The following is a 21,689-nucleotide window of genomic DNA, read 5'->3' on the forward strand; positions in this document are numbered from 1 at the left end:
TACAGAGCACAAATTCCAATTGCCAATACTTAAACTCTTTAACATCATCCTCAGCTCTGGCATCTTCCCCAATAGACAAAAGTGGAGACAAATTTGACCCCAATAACTATAGTGTGATATGCGTCAACAGCAACCTTGGGGAAATCCTCTGCATTATCATTAACAGCAGACTTGTACATTTCCTCAGCGAAAACAATGTTCTGAGCAAATGTCATTTTTTTTTTTTTTTTTAACAAATTACCATACGGCAGACCACATAATCACCCTTGCACACCCTAATTGACAAACAAACGAAAACAAAAGGCTAAGTCTTCTCGTGCTTTGTTGATTTAAAAAAAGCAGCACCTGGCCTCACCCTACTAGAATCAGAAGTCAAATGTTTACTGTTTTCTGATGATCTGGTGCTTCTGTCCCCAACCAAGGAGGGCCTACAGCAGCACCTAGATATTTTGCACAGATTATGCCAGACCTGGACCTGGGCCCTGACAGTAAATCTCAGTAAGATAAAAAATAATGGTGTTCTAAAAAAGATCCAGTTGCCAGGACTACGAATACAAAAAAAAACTATAAATACCTCGGCCTAAACATCAGCGCCACATGTAACTTCCAAAAAGCTGTGAACGGTCTGAGAGAGAAGGCAAGAAGGGCCTTCTATGCCATCAAAAGGAACATACAATTTGACATACCAATTAGGATCCATCTAAAAATACTTGAATCACCAAATAATACATGCAGAGCATAATTTGGCCGATACCCGCTAATTATCAAAATCCAGAAAAGAGCTGTTCAATTCTACAACCACCTAAAAGGAAGCGATTGTATGTATGTATATATATATATATATATATATATATACATACATACATTATATATATATATATATATATCTCAAATCAAATATATATGTTTATTATTTTCCCTTTTGTACTTTAACTATTTGCACATCATTACAACACTGTATGTAGACATAATATAACATTTGAAATGTCTTTATTCTTTTGGAACTTTTGTGAGTATAATGTTTACTGTTCATTTTTTATTGTTTATTTCACTTTTGTCTATTTCACTTGCTTTGGCAATGTAAACACATGTTTCCCGTGCCAATAAAGCCCCTTTGAATTGAATTGAGGGAAAGTCAGGAGAAGTGTGAGAAACAGGCAGACGTGCTGCTCCACACCTCCACGCCTTGTCTGTACATCCACACTCCAATCCACAAACACCTACTGTATCCAGTACTCTGCCCTATACTCTAGTCTGTTCAGTACAGGAGAGTGATACTGGTCGAACGAGGTAATGGGAGAGTTCAGCAGACTAACAATGAGTGGAACAAGTGAGTGAGTGAGAGAGAGTGAGTGAGAGAGAGAGAGTGAGTGAGAGAGAGTGAGTGAGAGAGAGAGAGAGAGAGAGAGTGTGGGAGAGAGTGTGTGTGAGAGAGAGAGAGAGAGAGAGAGAGAGAGTGAGAGAGAGAGTGTGGGAGAGAGTGTGAGAGAGAGAGCGAGAGAGAGAGAAAAGGACTGTGCAGAGAATATTTTAGTTTAGATTCTAAACTTTAGAAAGAACACAGTGAAGTCACATTTCTGCATTTCTATGAGGGCCTTATCTGAGGAGAAAGGGGTCGATGCCATGTCACCACAAACAACACAAAATCTGCCTGTCTGTAACTCCAGTGGGCTTGTAAATCTGATTCAGCTTCGATCTAACTAATCTTTTTTTTTAAGAGCACCATTTGCCAGAGTAGCCTGTTCTCTATGAGCTGACCAGAGACTGAGACGTTTAGCTGTCAGGAAGTCCAGAAAAAGTAAATAATAATAATGAATATAGGCTACTGTATAAGCTATTGAATACAAGCTGGATATTAATGAAAAACAACAACACGTGTATATCATGCATTGGAGAGCATTTTGAGCCCTAAAACGAACTGGTAAAAAAAAAAAGTCAAGTTGTATTCGTCCACCACAGGATTTTCTTCATAATGCATTTGTGTTTAGTAGCCTACACAGTTTTCTAAAGTTAGGAGGGATGTCTAGCCACCCAAAGGTTGCGTGTTTGAATCTCATCACAGATAACTTTAGCAACTAATTACAATTTTTTTTTTTTTAGCTACTTTGCAACTACTTAGCATGTTAGCTAACCCTTCCCCTAACCTAGCTAACATTACCCACAAACAATTGGGATTCCTAACGTTACATACGTTTTTGAAAAATTCGTTACATATTGTACGAGTTGTAATTCGTAACGTATAATACCAAATGGATAATGGACACCCAGAAATTAATATATACAAAGAAAAAAAAATACTAATTGTTGTGTCCCAGATTTAATTTACTATACTAGGTCTACCCCACGTCGGTTTTATGCAACAACTGCATTCATCTGTGATTGAAATGCACTGTATACAAAATCGTGTGGTGAACACGGAGAAATTTACTGAGTAAATCAGGTTTATTTTACAAAGAATGTTGATATTGGGTTGGGGGGGGAATCAAGATAGCCAACAAGCCGATACTTCCACGTATATATCTGTTGTTCTGCCGATAGCCGTTGACACCAGGGCTTTTGTTAACACTTCACATTGAAATTGACCCTGGCCCTGCGTGGGGGGCCAAGAGGGCGGTGTTTTCTCAAACCACAGACAACAAAAAAAAAACTGGTCGGCGGCGATTGACAATTTCCTGAAGAGAGGTCGGCCTTATCACTCCCAAATCTCTCTTCAAAGTGTCCTATCTGGAGTGAACCCAAGTCGGCAGGAATCCGTGCAGGCACGTAAAGCACATTGTTCCATGGACACATAATGGTATAACTAAGTCACCTGTGAGAGAAGCTGGAACGAAGGCTCTATGCTGTGCGCTTTACCACTCCTATAGTGAGTGACCTCCTCTTGGGAAAACGATTTATACCAAATACTTCAGGTAAGGAACGTACCCAAATTACTATTGAATCAATGAACAACGTACTGCATAGGTGTAATCGGAAGACAACGTGGTACAACAGTTGGTTGATGGTGCGTTTGATGATCACGAATCAATCACAAACGTCTTCTATTTTCATTAGTATAGTATTGGTTTCAATTGATTCTTATTTTTGACATCTTGTTACAAAATTATTATTTTGGTGAATTTGGAGCGTAGTGACTCAGTTCTGCTGTTCGCCACACGTCGTCTTGTGTTACGTACCACACCTTCGTGCGTCGTTGGCTATATTAAGATGAAATAGTTGCGTAATTAATTTAGTATGGCAACTTTTCTCTCAGCGGAAACTGCTAGGATGTTTTACACAATACACATATTTTACACAATGTACACATACCTATTTAAAAAAACAATGTATATCATTTTAAACATAAAAATAAAAACATTTGTCACATGCATATCAATATGCCTTCACTAAGCTTACAGCAATAAGTCTCAGACATGGTACTGTTTGTTAGTTTGAACATGTGCAGCTAATATATTTGCGAACACTGGTCCAGCTTTCTGTAAATAGGCCCAGGAACACTAGAATTCAATCAAATTCAGTCAGTTATAAATGCATGCCTCTTCAGGGCTCATTAAGTCAAACCCATAGGCAAGTTTTCTGGGTTTTCATCTGTTCTAGATAGAACATTCTTCATGTAGGTTCAGAATTACATTCATTCATTCCCCCCCCTTCAATATGATTAAAGTAATCTAGTAGACAGCTTCTGAACCTTTTCTGTGCATCTGTTTTTGTATGGCTTCGGGTTCATGTTCAAATGAACTATCTCAGTTTTGTCTCTGTGTCCCGGCAGGTATGATTCAGAGGAAGGAGGTGGTACTCTCAGTTCTAGGGGAGCTGCAGGATGCCACAGAGAGCTCCGGCCTGGACGCCCTCACCAGGGTAGCACTGGAGGTCCACCGGGTCCTGACCCCCTTCACCCTGCCTTACTCACCCTGCCATGAGTTCCCTGACTGGGCAGGCATCGACGGCGTGGCCCGTAGCCTGTACCCTGCTGACGCCCCGGGAGGCCTCCTGCCTCTGGTCTGTAAGGGAGAAGGGAACCTGCTGTTTGATGCAGCTAGCATGTTGCTAGTGGGGACTACTATTCTCAGTCTGGAGCTACAGGTGAGGAAAGATTGGCACTGGCCTTTCCCTGTGGCTCAGTTGGTAGAGCATGGTGTTTGCAACGCCAGGGTTGTGGGTTCGATTCCCATGGGGGGCCATCACAAAAAAAAAAAAAAAAAAAAAAAAATGCATGAAATGAAATGTATGCATTCACTACTGTAACTCGCTCTGGATAAGAGCGTCTGCTAAATGACTAAAATGTAAATGTAATGTTTCAATCATATGCAACATCTGAGTTTCAACCGTGACATTGTATTTATTATGTGGATTTGTTTGTATTTCCTAGTTTGTAAATTGTTTGTGGATAAGAGCTACTAAGAAATAGAAATTTCATTTTTTTTGTGTGTGTGTGTGTGTGTGTGTGTGTGTGTGTGTGTGTGTGTGTGTGTGTGTGTGTGTGTGTGTGTGTGTGTGTGTGTGTGTGTGTGTGTGTGTGTGTGTGTGTGTGTGTGTGTGTGTGTGTGTGTGTGCATTTAAAAAGATACACTAAGTATGTGACAACACCTGAACTCCATTTCCTCCAGGTACGTACGGTGGTGGAGATGCTACTGTGGAAGAGATACTACCTGGGTGGTATGATCGACTCGAAGGTGATGCTGCAAGCGGCCAGGTTCAGCCTGTGTGCCGAGGAGTCCCAGGACATGCTCAACCTCCCCCTCTCAGTCCTCGAAGCTATCTTCGACGCCGACGTCAAAGCCTCCTGCTTCCCCGGCTCCTATGCTAACATGTGGCACCTCTACGCTCTTTCCTCCGTCCTCCAGTGCAACATCTATTCTGTCTACCCCATGTACAACCTCAAGATACGACCCTACTTCAACCGCCTGATAAGACCGAGGTCCTACCCCAAAGATACGGATCCTATCACTATACACATCATGTGGTCCGGAGAGCTGGAGGGGGGATCTTCCAGGTTCAGACCTAGAGTCTTTGTAGCATTAGTCCATTCTAGTGACCTCCAGATGGGCAGTCCTAACGACGAGCAGAGGGTCCCCCCTCTGAAGACACTGGAGCTTCTCAACCAGGACTCTCACCTGTCCTACTCCAGTCTGAAGGAAAAGTACAACATCACCAAGAGTACCTTCTACCGCTGGAGACGGCAGACGCAGGAACACCGCAAAAGGTCTGCTGCCAGGTACAACTCTCGTACAGTTTCCTGTCTGTTGTAGATCAAATCAAAAATACTGTCTGATTCAAATCATGGCACTCTGGCACATTCACACTTCTTTGTCTTGTATTGTTTATTTAGCTGTATGTTTCTGCTGACATCGAAATACTATTTTTAATCTGATCTTTTTCTATTAAGGTACGAGGCCAAACACTTCCTCCAAGCGTGCTATCTGGAAGGGAAACTCATCCCTCTGCATCAGTTCAAAGAGTTCTTCCCTGAGATCTCCAGGTCCACTTACTATGCTTGGAAGCACGAGCTGATCTCATCTGGCGGTAGTTTCTCCACGTTCTCCACGGGCGAGGTGAGTCCAGGGGACAGCACAGAGCAGGAGTCCTGGTCCTCCCCAGAGTCCAAGCTCGGGCAGGAGGAAGACCATGAGGTAGAGCCAGACACAGAGCATCACGACAGCGTGGCCAGTCTGTTCGGCCTGAACTACAACAATGATAAGATGGATGGAGAACGAGCCCAAAACATGGCACTGATGCAGGAGGCCAAGAAGGTTCTTCAGGACTGCATCGCTAGGAATACATCGTTCCCCTTCCGCATCTTCAAGAGGAGCTTCCCTGGGATCTCCAGGTCACCTACAAGGATTTTACTGTTATTTAGCTCAGCCTTTAATAACATAATTTACTGTTATTTAGCTCAGCCTTTAATAAAATAGTTTACTGTTATTTTAGACGTTATTTTAGATGGTTTTTTTTAATCTTGCATTCATCCATTTTATTGATTTACTGTAAAGTGTGTTGCAATTTTAACATTCAATTTAACTAAAGTTTGATTTGATCTAGGTCGACTTACTACAACTGGAGGAGAGAGGCCATGCTATTTAACCGTGGCTACAAGGTCGGAAGCAGTGAAAACAGCTTGGACATGGATAAGAGTAGTCCAACTGGTGGTCTGTCCCCTACCGGGGGGACTGAGAGCCATGGTCATGCTGCCACGGTCTTCCCCAGAGTTAAGATCTGTAGAAACGGCCATAAAGGGTTCAGGATGGTGTTCCTACGCAGGAAGAAGCTCAGAGAAGCTGCCAAGGTGAAGGTGTGGAGGTCAAAATGGCCTCTGTCTAGGTTCAGAGTGAAGTACCCCTCCCTGTCCCTCTGTTTCTATTGGCTGTGGCGTAACGGCCCCAGTGGAACCAGGAAGGAGGAAATCACCACCCCGTCTCTAGAGATGGACACGTCTGAGATTATTATGGAGAACAACAACAACGCAGTGAAAGAGAATGGGATGATGATGTCAGAGAGTGACATAAAGACAAAGGCTCCAATTCAGGACGTGTTCTCCTTTGAGGAGGACCCAACAGAGGATCTGAGAGGCCCCGTCACCGTGACATCTGCCTTCGACACCCCCCTCCCCAACCCAACCAAGATGTCCGCCGCCGCCGCCGTTCCCACAGACGACCAGATGTTTGTGATGGATCTGGTGGCCCTGGCCAACTTCAAGGCCAAGGCCAAAGTCTTCCTGCAGCAACGCTTTGAGGAGAAGTCCTTCCCCACATTCAAAGAGTTCAGGTCCTTCTTCCCCCTGACTCCCCGCTCCACCTACTATATGTGGAAGAGAGCCCTGCATCACGGAGTGCCACTGGTACATGGCTGAGCGTCATGGCTGAGCGTCATGGCTGAGCGTCATGGCCGAGCGTCATGGCCGAGCGTCATGGCTGAGCGACATGGCCGAGAGAGGACACTTAGTGTAATGGTGGTCATATACTCTGTTACACTAGCTTTAAGCAGAAGGGTGTCCTTGTAACAAACTGAAATGCTCTCTTGTCTGTAGTCTCTTCCGAATCCTAAATTCTTTCCCCCCCCTCCCCCGTCACTCCTTTTAGAGTCCTCAGTATCAATCCCCCCACCCCTCCTCACCCACTTCGAAATGATGTAGATTTTCCGCAATGGTTTTCAACTGAGAACACTGTAACTGTTTGGTTTGAGGTTTGAGGTATGCTTCAGCACCTGGGTGAAGTCTAATGTATTGAAATGCATCTTAAACACCATGTTCTCCCTCCATCTCTCGTCTCCATTCCTGGCTCTCCTTTGTTCTCCTCCCTCCCTCCCTCCATTCCTTCACCTATCACCTTCAGGACATGGAGATTTGCACATCTGTGAAAAGAGACTGTCCTACAGTTCGAGTAATGGTCCTCTGGCCTCTAGCAAAAGGCAGTTGAAAGTCACCCTGATGGTGACCAACCAGTGGGGGTTGAGTTTTTTTAAAATGGCTTCTTTGTTTGAGACTGGGTGTGTGTTCTTCTTCTCTTGTATCGTCTTGGTTTTAATCCCTTTTATTTCCCTGTTTTTATTTTTTTCATTTTAAATAGTTTTCAGGTTCCTTCAGGATGTAGTGTTGTTATTTGTGTTTTGTTAATCCATTTGATGTCTGTCTACCTGTTTTGTAGGATTCCTAGTGGTTTACTTTTTTATTTTTATAGATGTGTTGTATTGAAAGAAGTCTGTGGTTGTGTCAGGAAAAGGCCTTTTTTGTTTCAGAAATTCAGTTTCTTCTCTTTTTTGTGTGTTTAAAACATGCTCTGTACACACACACACACACACACACACACACACACACACACACACACACAGTGTTTTGATTCACCATTTTTTAATTTTTTTTTTACTATTGAATGTACATCTAAAATGATGATTTAACTTGGTGCATCGCTGTTTGTGTTTCAGGGTCTTTACTTCATCGTGATTTGTATAGCAATAGATGCTACGCCGAACAGGTAATGACCTATAGATTGTCTCATACTGTAAGGTATTGTTTTTTTTTTTGCGCTGTGGTATTTCAATGAGATACGTCTCAACCATCTCAATGATCCGTTTGTTTTTTATTTCATATGTTACAGGGTTGTCTTCTCAAGACAGATTATTTCAATTTGAATTGTTTTCTAATGAATGTTTACAACACTTCTGGACTCGCTACCAGAATATGTTTATATGCTAATTGGCCTAATTACGTGTATATTTTCTTTAAGAATTTCTATATTTTCTCTGTGATTACCATACCTTTTTTTAATAACTACCTATATTCATGTTTTTCCTGGTAACCGTAATGTGAAATGAATCTTCTCTCTATTTGAAGTCCTAAAGCATGGTATATTAGTTTTGTTAAATCATGTTTGTCTTATTTTTTTTACATTTTTTTTTAATGAAATGTGAGTTTCATTTTAGTCATGTTCCCAAACACATTCTCTCAAAGAGTATTGGTGTACCACTGCCATCATAGCAGCCAAACATGATGTTTTCTAGTCTTAATGTTTTCCTGCAGAACATCAATAAAACCACCTACTCAAACTCCACTTGTTCTTGCTTGTGAGTCATCCAATCATACAGCTTCTAACTCCATTCCTGGCAGCACGCTACCATGCTTTAGTTTAGAGCGAGTCTCCGTTTTATTCCGTTGTAATTGTCCCCCTTTAGCTCAAGGAGACCATTGTGTAGGACTAATCTTCTGGAGGCATCAACCATGTCTTGGTTCACAGTGACCAAAACACAGTGATTACGTTGGTCTGCTGCAACGGGGATTTGTTATTTTCTAGAAATGAGCTTTTCTCATCGACGAAAGTTGAAGGGGAGGTAGTGACTGTGCTACTACGCTCATTACATTTTAGCTTTAAAACACAGTTGCTAACAGCATATTTTTTTTATCAAGTAACATGTATGTACAGGCCTACTTTTACAACATTATAACTAGTCAGGCTTCAATTTGATTAAAAAAATATAAAAAATGCTAATAATTTGGCCTACATGTGGTAAAATCAAATTGTGACTGAAAACGTGGGTATAATATATGTGAATTCACTGCCAAGTTGCAACAACCCACTGGGCACACGCTGTTTATTTCCACGTCGTTCCAATAAAATGGAAATTGAACAAACATGGAATACATGTTGAATTGAAGTCTGTGCCTGATGGGAAACGATGGCCTGTTTTTATAAGGAAGCTCATCCTCACGCCAAATTTTTTTTAAATATACATCAAAATGCCTCATGATTTGTCATCTCACAATGAATCTGTGCTTCAGTCTGATAAATTACAGCCTATACACTTACATTTTAGCAGACGCTCTTATCCAGAGCAACTTACAGTAGTGAATGCATACAATTTATTTGATGCATTTTTTTTTTTTTGTACTGGCCCCCCCGTGGGAATCGAACCCACAACCCTGGCATTGCACACACCATGCTAGCGTTGCAAACACCATGCTCTACCAACTGAGCCACAGAGAAGGCTATACAACCACTACTGCAGGTAGACCTGATCCCCTCTGGGCCTGATCAGGGTAAACAAAGCCTAAACATCATGTATTTATAGGCTAATATAGGCCCATTTATTTGTGTTCTGAGAAAATGTGAAAGTTATCAAATTTGCTTTATATTCAAACTTCAGGTGGCTACCTCGGTCATTTTTCATATACAAAATTATTGACTGGAATTATTCAAATCAAACTTTATTAGTCACATGCGCTGAATACAACAAGTGTAGAACCTTACCGTGAAAGGCTTACTTACAAGCCCTTAACCAACAGTAGTATGTCAACACGATAATGATGACATACTGTATGAATAACTTTTGAATTGCAGATGGAAATTAAAGCAAGCTTAGCCCTGTTACTCGTTCTGTTGTCCAGTCGCAGTTGTGCTTTGTCTGTGTAAAGGACCCCCCCCCCCCCCCCCTCCCTGTTAGTTTTGAAATAGAGTTCATATGAACAGGTACAAACAAGGTGGCTGCAATTTGACGAGTTTATTTATTTTCATCCTCTCTAGGGCCATGCGTTTTTTCCAGGAGTTTAGAAAAAATAATCTGTTCCCCATCCTAATCTCTATAAAGCTTATTAATTGCTATGTCATACCTTAAAACTAGGGTTCGGAGTTGGTTAGGAGAGCCTACCAGACGAGGGAAAACTCTGGGCCCCAGGAAATCAATCCCGCCGACGACCACTCTGGGGCCTGTGGTGCCACCTCTGAACTCACCACACAATGTTAAACCTTAAACCATGGAAAAACATCCTTTCTGTATGATCTACTACCAACGTTGTACGTTTATTTTGACAATTCTGTTTACACTGTCCTGCTTGGAGGGGGGGGGGGACTGTCTAGCAAGTGTCATGTTTTACCTCATGTGTAGCTGAGGAGATTTGTTCTACCAAAAGTGTAGCAAGTGTGAAGCAAACGGCTCTATATTGAAACTAGCTCTCACAGGTTCATGTCAGAATTAGATGTTTGAACATTTAGATGAGAATGTCAAACCACTGGCTTATTTTTCTAAGCCAGATGGATAGCAAAGCCAAAAATCAGCAATGCTGTTCACTCCCCCATAGAGATTTACAGTACTTCAAATACACAGCTCAGGCTTTGTCCATGATGACACATTCTGTTCTGACTCTAGTTGGACCCATTCTGTCTGCCTGCTTCATTGTGCTGGTGCTAATGAAAAGGAATGGCTGGCAAAAGGGAGGAGGGATGGCTGGGTGGAAGGGGGGGAGGTTAATTGTATGCGTGGGGACAGAGGTGTAAGTAGATGTGTGAGAGAGAGAGAGAGAGAGAGAGAGCTGTACTGTACATGGTATTCTAGGAGTGGTTAAACTCCATGGGGGAGTGAACAGCATTGTTGAGTTGGCTTTGCTATCCATCTGCCTTAGAAAATAAGCCTGAGGTTTGACATCCTCATTTAAATGTTCGACAATACAATGGAAAAACGATGTTTTTGTTCCAAACACTTGTTGGTTGGTCAGACGTATATTCAATTGGCAATTCACATGAACTTCATGGCTACCTGTAAAACTACCTGAAGCTCCCATTTATTCCAATCTTCCACTGTTCCATGGCCTTTAGCTTGGATAAATGGCCCAGCTAGCACCTAACGTTCTGAGAACCATCGTTTTTTTTTTTTTAGAGGGTAGAGAATGGGGTAATGTCTTCCAGCCTGGATGATGTGGCAAGGGGGCATCACATCCGGCCGTGATTGGGAGTCCCATAGGGCGGCGCACAATTGGCCCAGCATCGTCCGGGTTTGGCCGGGGTAGGCCGTCATTGTAAATAAGAATTTGTTCTCAGCTGACTTGCCTAGTTAAATAAAGGTTAAATAAAAACATTTTTTACAAAAATTGTGTCATGACACACTTTGAAACCTTCAAACATTTTAGACTGTAATTTTAAAATAGGATAATAGTAGATTTTAGTAAATTATGTTGTGTGGCGAAAACGTTTTAGAATCTCCCGATTTAAAGGTAGACAAGCAACAACAAAAAATGGCGTTGCCACCAGCAGCACATGCAGACATTAAGATGTGCGAGATACAACACTTTGCTCTCACACACTGTATCTGCGCATGTCCACGGGTTCACACTGTTACAGCATGGAAGGTACGGGACCTAAACAGTTGTTGTGGAAATTGACCCAGAATGTCGTTTACTTTCTGCATCTACTTCATGTTGCTGAGTCAACTTTTACGTTTCCACCCCTATATTATAACATTCAAGCTCAGGTGCTTCTTATTAATGCATTGCGTATGTTTATAGTGTTTCCTAAACATGGCCAGTATTATGGATTGAGTGAGGGTCACTTAAATTAATGTTAAAAAAAAAAATACAAATTCGATAATGATGAACTACCAGGAGTAAAACAGGGAAGAGACTCAGGAGCTATGCTAATTTTTTAATCTATTTAACCAGGTAGGGCTCATTGAGATTTGAAATCTCTTTTTCAAGAGCATCCTGGCCAAGGATGCAATTATAGACAGACTTGAAAAACTCCAGGTAATCTACTAAAAAAAACATAGAAATCACAGGAGTATAACGAAATCATGAAACAGCAAATTAAAAATATTGACAGGTTAAGGAATCGGCCTCAAAATCCTTCATCAATTATTTAAAAATACCAATCGGGGCAAGTTCTTCCAGTTTAAAAGTATTTTGTAAGGCGTTCCAAGCCCATAGCACAGAGTACATAAAAGCCCTTTTACCAAATTCAGTTTGGAGATTTGGAACAGTTAGCAGGATAAAGAGTACCCACCACATTTATGAAGAATAAAAATGCCCAAATAAAAAGGTAGTAAACCCAAAATGGCTTTGTAAATAAAAGTATACCAGTGACTGAGCCTACGAGTGACCAGAGAAGGCCAGCCAACCCTGGTATACAAAGTGCAGTGGTGCGTAAGGGTTTTGCAGTTTAAATAAATCTCAGAGTGCCATGGTAAAGGGTGTCAATTGATCTCAAACACTGAGCGGAAGCATTCATATAGATAATATCCCCATAGTCTAGTAAAGGCATAAATGTAGCTGATACTAGCCTCCTTCTGGCTTCAAAAGAAAAACAGGCCTTATTCCTAAAATAAAATCCCAATTTCAGCTTAAATTTTTTTGTAAGTTGTTGAATATGCTATTTAAAATAGAGGCCGTTATCAATTAAAATTCCAATATATTTATTGAGTTACAGCCTCAATCTCATTGCCCTGACAGGTAGTAATGGGTGAAAGGTTCACAGGTCTATTTCTTGCTTTAGAAAACACCATTCATTTAGTTATGTCAGCATTGAGGGTAAGCTTCAATTGACACAAGATATGTTGAACAGTATAAAAAGCAGTTTGCAAGTTCTGCAAAGCTTTTGTGAGAGACGAGGCACAACAACAAATAACAGAATCATCAGCATAAAAGTGAAGTTGCTTATTTTGTACATTTTTGTCAAAACTATTTATATAAATAGTGAATAAGAGGGGAACAAGTATTGAGCCCTGGGGCACGCCATTACAGACAGACAATTTAACAGACATGAGTCCATCAAAGTAATTTGGTGTAGAGAAGACCTAACTCACGCTATTAAATTAATCAAAACAGAAACATTTTACATTTGGCTAGAAATTCAAAAGGAAATTATCTCAACAGAGAAAAATGGGACAAACACCAAATTGAGACTCTGCATGCAGAATTCTGCTAAAATATCCTCAGTGTACAACGTAAACATCAAATAATGCATGCAGAGGACACAATGGCAGAATACCTGACCACTGTGACTGACCCAAAATTAAGACTCAGTGAGCATAGCCTTGTTTTTGAGAAAGGCCACCGTAGACAGACCTGGCTCTCAAGAGAAGACAGGCTATGTGCACACTGCCCACAAAATGAGGTGGAAACTGAGCTGCACTTCCTAACCTCCTGCCAAATGTATGACCATATTTAGAGACACATATTTCCCTCAGATTACACAGACGAATAAAGAATTATAAAATAAATCAAACATTGATAAACTGTTAGGCGAAATACCGCATTGTGCCATCACAGCAGCAAGATGTGTTACCATAAATATTGGTTGTTTTTAATGTTGTTTACGCTCCACTTGTTGCCCTGTTCTAATATGTTTACTTATCGTCCCATATTATTCATACTACGACTATTTACACATGGTTAAAAACACTGTACGTAGCAGATAATATCACATTTGAATCGTCTTTATTCTTTTTTAAACCTTTATGAGTGAAATATTTACTGTTAATGTTTTAATGTTGTTTTATCAATGTTGTTTTTTGTTTCATCTCACTTTTGTTTATTGTTTATTTCACTTCCTTTGGCAATGTAAACACGTTTCCCATGCCAATTAAGCATGTTTGAATTTCATTGAATTGAGAGAGATATCTGGGGCCTGGGGAGAAAGGTGCTGGGAGGGGGAGGAAGGAGAGGGGGAGGAAGGAGAGGGGGAGGAAGGAAAAACCTATTCTGCTGCATCTCCACTGAGGATTTACCCCAGTGTTTAACCCAAACTTCTCAGACTTTTCTGTTTCCATCTACGTGGGCCGGCACCTGTGTCTCACTGGGCCATGGCTCCGGTGGACCTGCACTGACAAGCTAAGGCAAGGATCTTGGTACTTTTCAGCCTGCAATTACATAACAATGGATAACTGTGAACTTTAACACCGTCTCACAAAGCAACAGTCTTGAAGGATGCAGAGGTTGTGGTGAGGAAAAACTGCTGTTCCTAATGGAAGGACAAGAAATATGGTAATAGCTCCATCTGGCCCTCTGATTGGCTAGGTATTTTCACCATATTGTGTATCCCTAGTGGTCACCATATTGTGTATCCCTAGTGGTCACCATATTGTGTATCCCTAGTGGTCACCATATTGTGTATCCCTAGTGGTCACCATATTGTGTATCCCTAGTGGTCACCATATTGTGTATCCCTAGTGGTCACCATATTGTGTATCCCTAATGGTCACCATATTGTGTATCCCTAGTGGTCACCATATTGTGTATCCCTAGTGGTCACCATATTGTGTATCCCTAGTGGTCACCATATTGTGTATCCCTAGTGGTCACCATATTGTGTATCCCTAATGGTCACCATATTGTGTATCCCTAGTGGTCACCATATTGTGTATCCCTAGTGGTCACCATATTGTGTTTCCCTAATGGTCACCATATTGTGTATCTCTTGTTAGTCATGTACAGTAATTATCATGTGGATACAGTATTAGTCATGTAGCTACAGTATTAGCCATATACAGTATTAGTCATGTAGCTATAGTATTAGTCATGTAGCTACAGTATTAGTCATATACATTATTAGTCATGTAGCTACAGTATTAGTCATGTAGCTACAGTATTAGCCATATACAGTATTAGTCATGTACAGTATTAGTCATGTACAGTATTAGTCATGTAGCTACAGTATTAGTCATATACAGTATTAGTCATGTAGCTATAGTATTAGTCATGTAGCTACAGTATTAGTCATATACATTATTAGTCATGTAGCTACAGTATTAGTCATGTAGCTACAGTATTAGCCATATACAGTATTAGTCATGTACAGTATTAGTCATGTAGCTACAGTATTAGTCATATACAGTATTAGTCATGTAACTACAGTATTAGTCATGTAGCTACAGTATTAGTCATATAAAGTATTAGTCATATACAGTATTAGTCATGTAGCTACAGTATTAGTCATATACAGTATTAGTCATATACAGTATTAGTCATATACAGTATTAGTCATGTAACTACAGTATTAGCCATATACAGTATTAGTCATGTACAGTATTAGTCATGTAGCTACAGTATTAGTCATATACAGTATTAGTCATATACAGTATTAGTCATGTACAGTATTAGTCATGTAGCTACAGTATTAGTCATATACAGTATTAGTCATGTAACTACAGTATTAGTCATATACAGTATTAGTCATGTACAGTATTAGTCATGTACAGTATTAGTCATGTAGCTACAGTATTAGTCATATACAGTATTAGTCATGTAGCTACAGTATTAGTCATATACAGTATTAGTCATATACAGTATTAGTCATGTACAGTATTAGTCATATACAGTATTAGTCATATGCAGTATTAGTCATGTAACTACAGTATTAGTCATGTAGCTACAGTATTAGTCATATACAGTATTAGTCATGTAACTACAGTATTAGTCATGTAGCTACAGTATTAGTCATGTAGCTACAGTATTAGCCATATACAGTATTAGTCATAGACAGTATTAGTCATGTAACTACAGTATTAGCCATATACAGTATTAGTCATATACAGTATTAGTCATGTAGCTACAGTATTAGTCATGTAGCTACAGTATTAGCCATATACAGTATTAGTCATATACAGTATTAGTCATATATAGTATTAGTCATGTAACTACAGTATTAGTCATATACAGTATTAGTCATGTAACTTCAGTATTAGTCATATACAGTATAAGTCATATACAGTATTAGTCATATACAGTATTAGTCATGTAACAACAGTATTAGTCATGTACAGTATTAGTCATGTAGCTACAGTATTAGTCATATACAGTATTAGTCATATACAGTATTAGTCATGTAGCTACAGTATTAGTCATATACAGTATTAGTCATGTACAGTATTAGTCATGTAACTACAGTATTAGTCATATACAGTATTAGTCATATACAGTATTAGTCATATACAGTATTAGTCATGTAACTACAGTATTAGTCATGTAGCTACAGTATTAGTCATGTACAGTATTAGTGATATACAGTATTAGTCATATACAGTAGTAGTCATGTACAGTATTAGTAATGTAACTACAGTATTAGTCATGTAGCTACAGTATTAGTCATGTACAGTATTAGTCATATACAGTAGTAGTCATGTACAGTATCTAATATCTGTTGGAAGAAAAATAAATTAGAACACTACTGATGCAATGAGTAATTTTAGGAGATACATTTTTTTCTCTGATGTTTGAATTTTAAATGTTATGCTTGACATTTTCAGATTGGTTTCAGTTCAGTACTACTATACATTTGACACATCAGATATTTACAGTAGAACAGTATGTGTGTGTGTGCTCTGTGGTCTGTGTGGTCTGTAGTGTGTGTGCTCTGCACTGTGTTTGAGTATTCGTGCGTGGAATGAATAGTAGCCAAAGTATTAAGTTTCAAAAGTGTAGATAACTACAGTACTTTTGCAAAGTTGGAATATAAATAAAATATGATTCTCCTTTTCAATTTCACTCTCCATTCCTCCACTGTCATGTTATTATGTCTGTAATATAAACCAAATGTCTAAAGTCTCCTTTGGTAATATCAGGTGACAGGATGGAAGGGTATTTACAGTCTCCCAGTCTGTCTCTCTGTCTGCTGGTATATGTTCATTACTCTATATGAACTGGTATGATGAGGAGCTCTCTGGTCTCTCTCGCTCTCTCTCTCTCTCTCTCTCTCTCTCTCTCTCTCTCTGTCTTTCTCTATCAATTCAATACAATTTAAGGGGCTTGATTGGCATGCATCTCTCTCTCTCTCTATTTCCCTCTCCCGCCATCTCCCCCCCTTCTCTTTCTCCCTCACCTCTCTCTCCCCCCTCTCTCCCGCTCTCTCTCTTCCCCCTCTCTCTCTCCGCCGCCCCCCCTCCCCGCACAGTGTGTCTGAGGTGCTAAGCTACTGCACTTTGTTTATCTGAAATAAATAGCTAGAAAAATAATGAGGTTTGACATGTGGGAGCTGAAACCCTGCAGGATTAGCATATAGCAGTTAGGAGGAAAGACTGAGCTATGTGTGTGTGTGTGTGTGTGTGTGTGTGTGTGTGTGTGTGTGTGTGTGTGTGTGTGTGTGTGTGTGTGTGTGTGTGTGTGTGTGTGTGTGTGTGTGTGTGTGTGAGAGAGAGAGAGAGAGGGAGAGACTGTATTGACTTAGACTGAGCGATAGAACACTGCAGAAGCCTTCTCAAGGATGCCAAATATCTTCTCAGTAAACAGAACCGATATGGGAGTTTCTCAGTCTACCGTTCCTAATAATTATGGACAGGCCTTATAGGTGAGCAGATCTTTGAATGAGGAAAGAGAGGGGCTTCCTCCTGAGAAATGAAATCTAGAGGGTAATAGTCTACTATGAAGTGAATAAGAAGAGTTACTCCCTATAAACACAGCAGAATACCATAGTAGCCCACTCAACCTACGTTTGACATGAAACCAAAGATGTATGTGCCTCTTTATGCCACTAGGTGGCAGCAATGCTCCCCATTCAACATGGATGAACATAGTGCTGGGCTGGCTGTGTGGAAAGGTGAGCTCTCCAGCTTGCTGGCTGTGCAGAGAGGAGAGCTCTCAGCTCCATAACACACAGATTGTTTTGGACAGTATTTAATGATCCTACTGTTGTTTTATCTTGTATCTTTGGCTCAGAGTGTATATAAATAGCTTGATATCTCCATTATCCAACATCTGAGTCACAACAAGCAGAGGGAAATAAAAGGCCCTCCAGCGGGTAGGGAAGACAGCCCAGGACATCACTGGGACCTTGTTCCCACCCATCCAGGACATCACTGGGACCATGTTCCCACCCATCCAGGACATCAATGGGACTGTGTTCCCACCCATCCAGTACATCACTGGGACCATGCTCCCACCCATCCAGGACATCACTGGGACCATGTTCCCACCCATCCAGGACATCACTGGGACCATGATCCCACCCATCCAGTACATCACTGGGACCATGCTCCCACCCATCCAGGACATCACTGGGACCATGTTCCCACCCATCCAGGACATCACTGGGTCCATGCTCCCACCCATACAGGACATCACTGGATCCATGCTCCCACCCATCCAGGACATCACTGGGACCATGATCCCACCCATCCAGGACATCACTGGGACCATGTTACCACCCATCCAGGACATCACTGGGACCATGTTCCCACCCATCCAGGACATCACTGGGACCATGTTCCCACCCATCCAGGACATCACTGGGACCGTGTTCCCACCCATCCAGAACATCACTGGGACCATGTTCCCACCCATCCAGGACATCACTGGGACCATGTTCCCACCCACCCAGGACATCACTGGGACCATGCTCCCACCCATCCAGGACATCACTGGGACCATGTTCCCACCCATCCAGGACATGACTGGGACCATGTTCCCACCCATCCAGGACATCACTGGGACCATGTTACCACCCATCCAGGACATCACTGGGACCATGTTACCACCCATCCAGGACATCAATGGGACCGTGTTCCCACCCATCCAGTACATCACTGGGACCATGCTCCCACCCATCCAGGACATCACTGGGACCATGTTCCCACCCATCCAGGACATCACTGGGACCATGATCCCACCCATCCAGTACATCACTGGGACCATGCTCCCACCCATCCAGGACATCACTGGGACCATGTTCCCACCCATACAGGACATCACTGGGTCCATGCTCCCACCCATCCAGGACATCACTGGGACCATGATCCCACCCATCCAGGACATCACTGGGACCATGTTACCACCCATCCAGGACATCACTGGGACCATGTTCCCACCCATCCAGGACATCACTGGGACCATGTTCCCACCCATCCAGGACATCACTGGGACCGTGTTCCCACCCATCCAGGACATCACTGGGACCATGTTCCCACCCACCCAGGACATCACTGGGACCATGCTCCCACCCATCCAGGACATCACTGGGACCATGTTCCCACCCATCCAGGACATGACTGGGACCATGTTCCCACCCATCCAGGACATCACTGGGACCATGTTACCACCCATCCAGGACATCACTGGGACCATGTTCCCACCCATCCAGGACATCACTGGGACCATGTTCCCACCCATCCAGGACCATCCAGAACATCACTGGGACCATGTTCCCACCCATCCAGGACATCACTGGGACCTTGTTCCCACCGATCCAGGACATCACTGGGACCATGTTCCCACCCATCCAGGACATCACTGGGACCATGCTCCCACCCATCCAGGACATCACTGGCACCATGTTCCCACCCATCCAGGACATCACTGGGACCGTGCTCCCACCCATCCAGGACATCACTGGGACCATGTTCCCACCCATCCAGGACATCACTGGGACCATGATCCCACCCATCCAGGACATCACTGGGACCGTGTTCCCACCCATCCAGAACATCACTGGGACCATGTTCCCACCCATCCAGGACATCACTGGGACCATGTTCCCACCCATCCAGGACACTGGGACCGTACTCCTGTAGTAAGCGTTTCATTGGATGGTTTATACCATGTGTATCCCGTACATACGACTAATAAAACTTTACAGTTTTTTTTCAATCGCTTTGGTGCTATTTTCACAAGTATGTGTGAATTTTCAAAACTCTATGTATAAAAGTTTTCGGTGACATACCATTAGAACATTTACAGTTTTTTTTAAAAATTGCTAACAAGCATCGGTCAATACTGAAGCCACTTTTTCAAAACTCTTCACACAAGTCTGCATTACCAACATGCGTCTTGGCCAAACAGCTATTCTCACCTCCAAAACTCACTCAAACCACCAAAACACTTCATTCATGTCTCAAAATAAGCTCTTTTGACCATAACAATGGCAACAATTCTCACTCAGAAAGCATAACATTGTCCCTCATAACACACTGACCTAAAAAACACTAACAACAGGGAGCCATACACAAACGATGAGCTTTTCTCTTTGAAGTTTGAATGATACCTTTTCACTTCATTGACTGTACTAAAGTTTATTGACTGTATGTAACAAGAATGAATCAGAAATGCAGCAATTTGCTTCAATAGCCTTTATTTTTTTTCTATATTTTTGTATTTAGTAATTAACCTGTGAAAAATAAAACGTTGAAACAAAAAACGAATTTCTGTAATTCCTGCAATAATAATTACAACAATAATTACAACAATAAAAACCATCACCAACATGTATAGTATAATCACTCATACTGTACAGTACTGTGAGGGTTCTAGTCCTCATCAACATGTATGGTATAATCACTCATACTGTACAGTACTGTGAGGGTTCTAGTTCTCATCAACATGTCTAGTATAATCACTCATACTGTACAGTACTGTGAGGGTTCTCATCAACATGTATAGTATAATCACTCATACTGTACAGTACTGTGAGGGTTCTAGTTCTCAACAACATGTCTAGTATAATCACTCATACTGTACAGTACTGTGAGGGTTCTAGTTCTCATCAACATGTATAGTATAATCACTCATACTGTACAGTACTGTGAGGGTTCTAGTCCTCATCAACATGTATAGTATAATCACTCATACTGTACAGTACTGTGAGGGTTCTAGTTCTCATCAACATGTATAATATAATCACTCATACTGTACAGTACTGTGAGGGTTCTAGTCCTCATCAACATGTATAGTATAATCACTCATACTGTACAGTACTGTGAGGGTTCTCATCAACATGTATAGTATAATCACTCATACTGTACAGTACTGTGAGGGTTCTAGTCCTCATCAACATGTATAGTATAATCACTCATACTGTACAGTACTGTGAGGGTTCTAGTCCTCATCAACATGTATAGTATAATCACTCATACTGTACAGTACTGTGAGGGTTCTAGTCCTCATCAGCATGTATAGTATAATCACTCATACTGTACAGTACTGTGAGGGTTCTAGTTCTCATCAACATGTATAGTATAATCACTCATACTGTACAGTACTGTGAGGGTTCTAGTTCTCAACAACATGTATAGTATAATCACTCATACTGTACAGTACTGTGAGGGTTCTAGTTCTCATCAACATGTATAGTATAATCACTCATACTGTACAGTACTGTGAGGGTTCTCATCAACATGTATAGTATAATCACTCATACTGTACAGTACTGTGAGGGTTCTAGTCCTCATCAACATGTATAGTGTAATCACTCATACTGTACAGTACTGTGAGGGTTCTCATCAACATGTATAGTATAATCACTCATACTGTACAGTACTGTGAGGGTTCTAGTTCTAATCAACATGTATAGTATAATCACTCATACTGTACAGTACTGTGAGGGTTCTCATCAACTGTATAGTATAATCACTCATACTGTACAGTACTGTGAGGGTTCTAGATCTCATCAACATGTATAGTATAATCACTCATACTGTACAGTACTGTGAGGGTTCTCATCAACATGTATAGTATA

The 21,689-nt window shown here is 41.3% G+C and overlaps 1 protein-coding gene across 1 annotated transcript; it reads left to right on the top strand.

Moving 5' to 3' along the window:
* The first annotated feature begins 3,768 nt into the window (after positions 1–3,768).
* Positions 3,769–6,844, top strand: LOC115191213 (vertnin-like). The gene is made up of 4 exons (XM_029749152.1): positions 3,769–4,080; positions 4,605–5,212; positions 5,384–5,824; positions 6,037–6,844. Exons 1-4 carry the CDS (start codon positions 3,769–3,771, stop codon positions 6,842–6,844), a joined length of 2,169 nt encoding a protein of 722 aa, XP_029605012.1.
* Positions 6,845–21,689: the final 14,845 nt, after the last annotated feature.

Source organism: Salmo trutta, unplaced genomic scaffold, assembly GCF_901001165.1.
Source record: "Salmo trutta unplaced genomic scaffold, fSalTru1.1, whole genome shotgun sequence".
In the NCBI taxonomy this organism is placed as follows: domain Eukaryota; kingdom Metazoa; phylum Chordata; class Actinopteri; order Salmoniformes; family Salmonidae; genus Salmo; species Salmo trutta.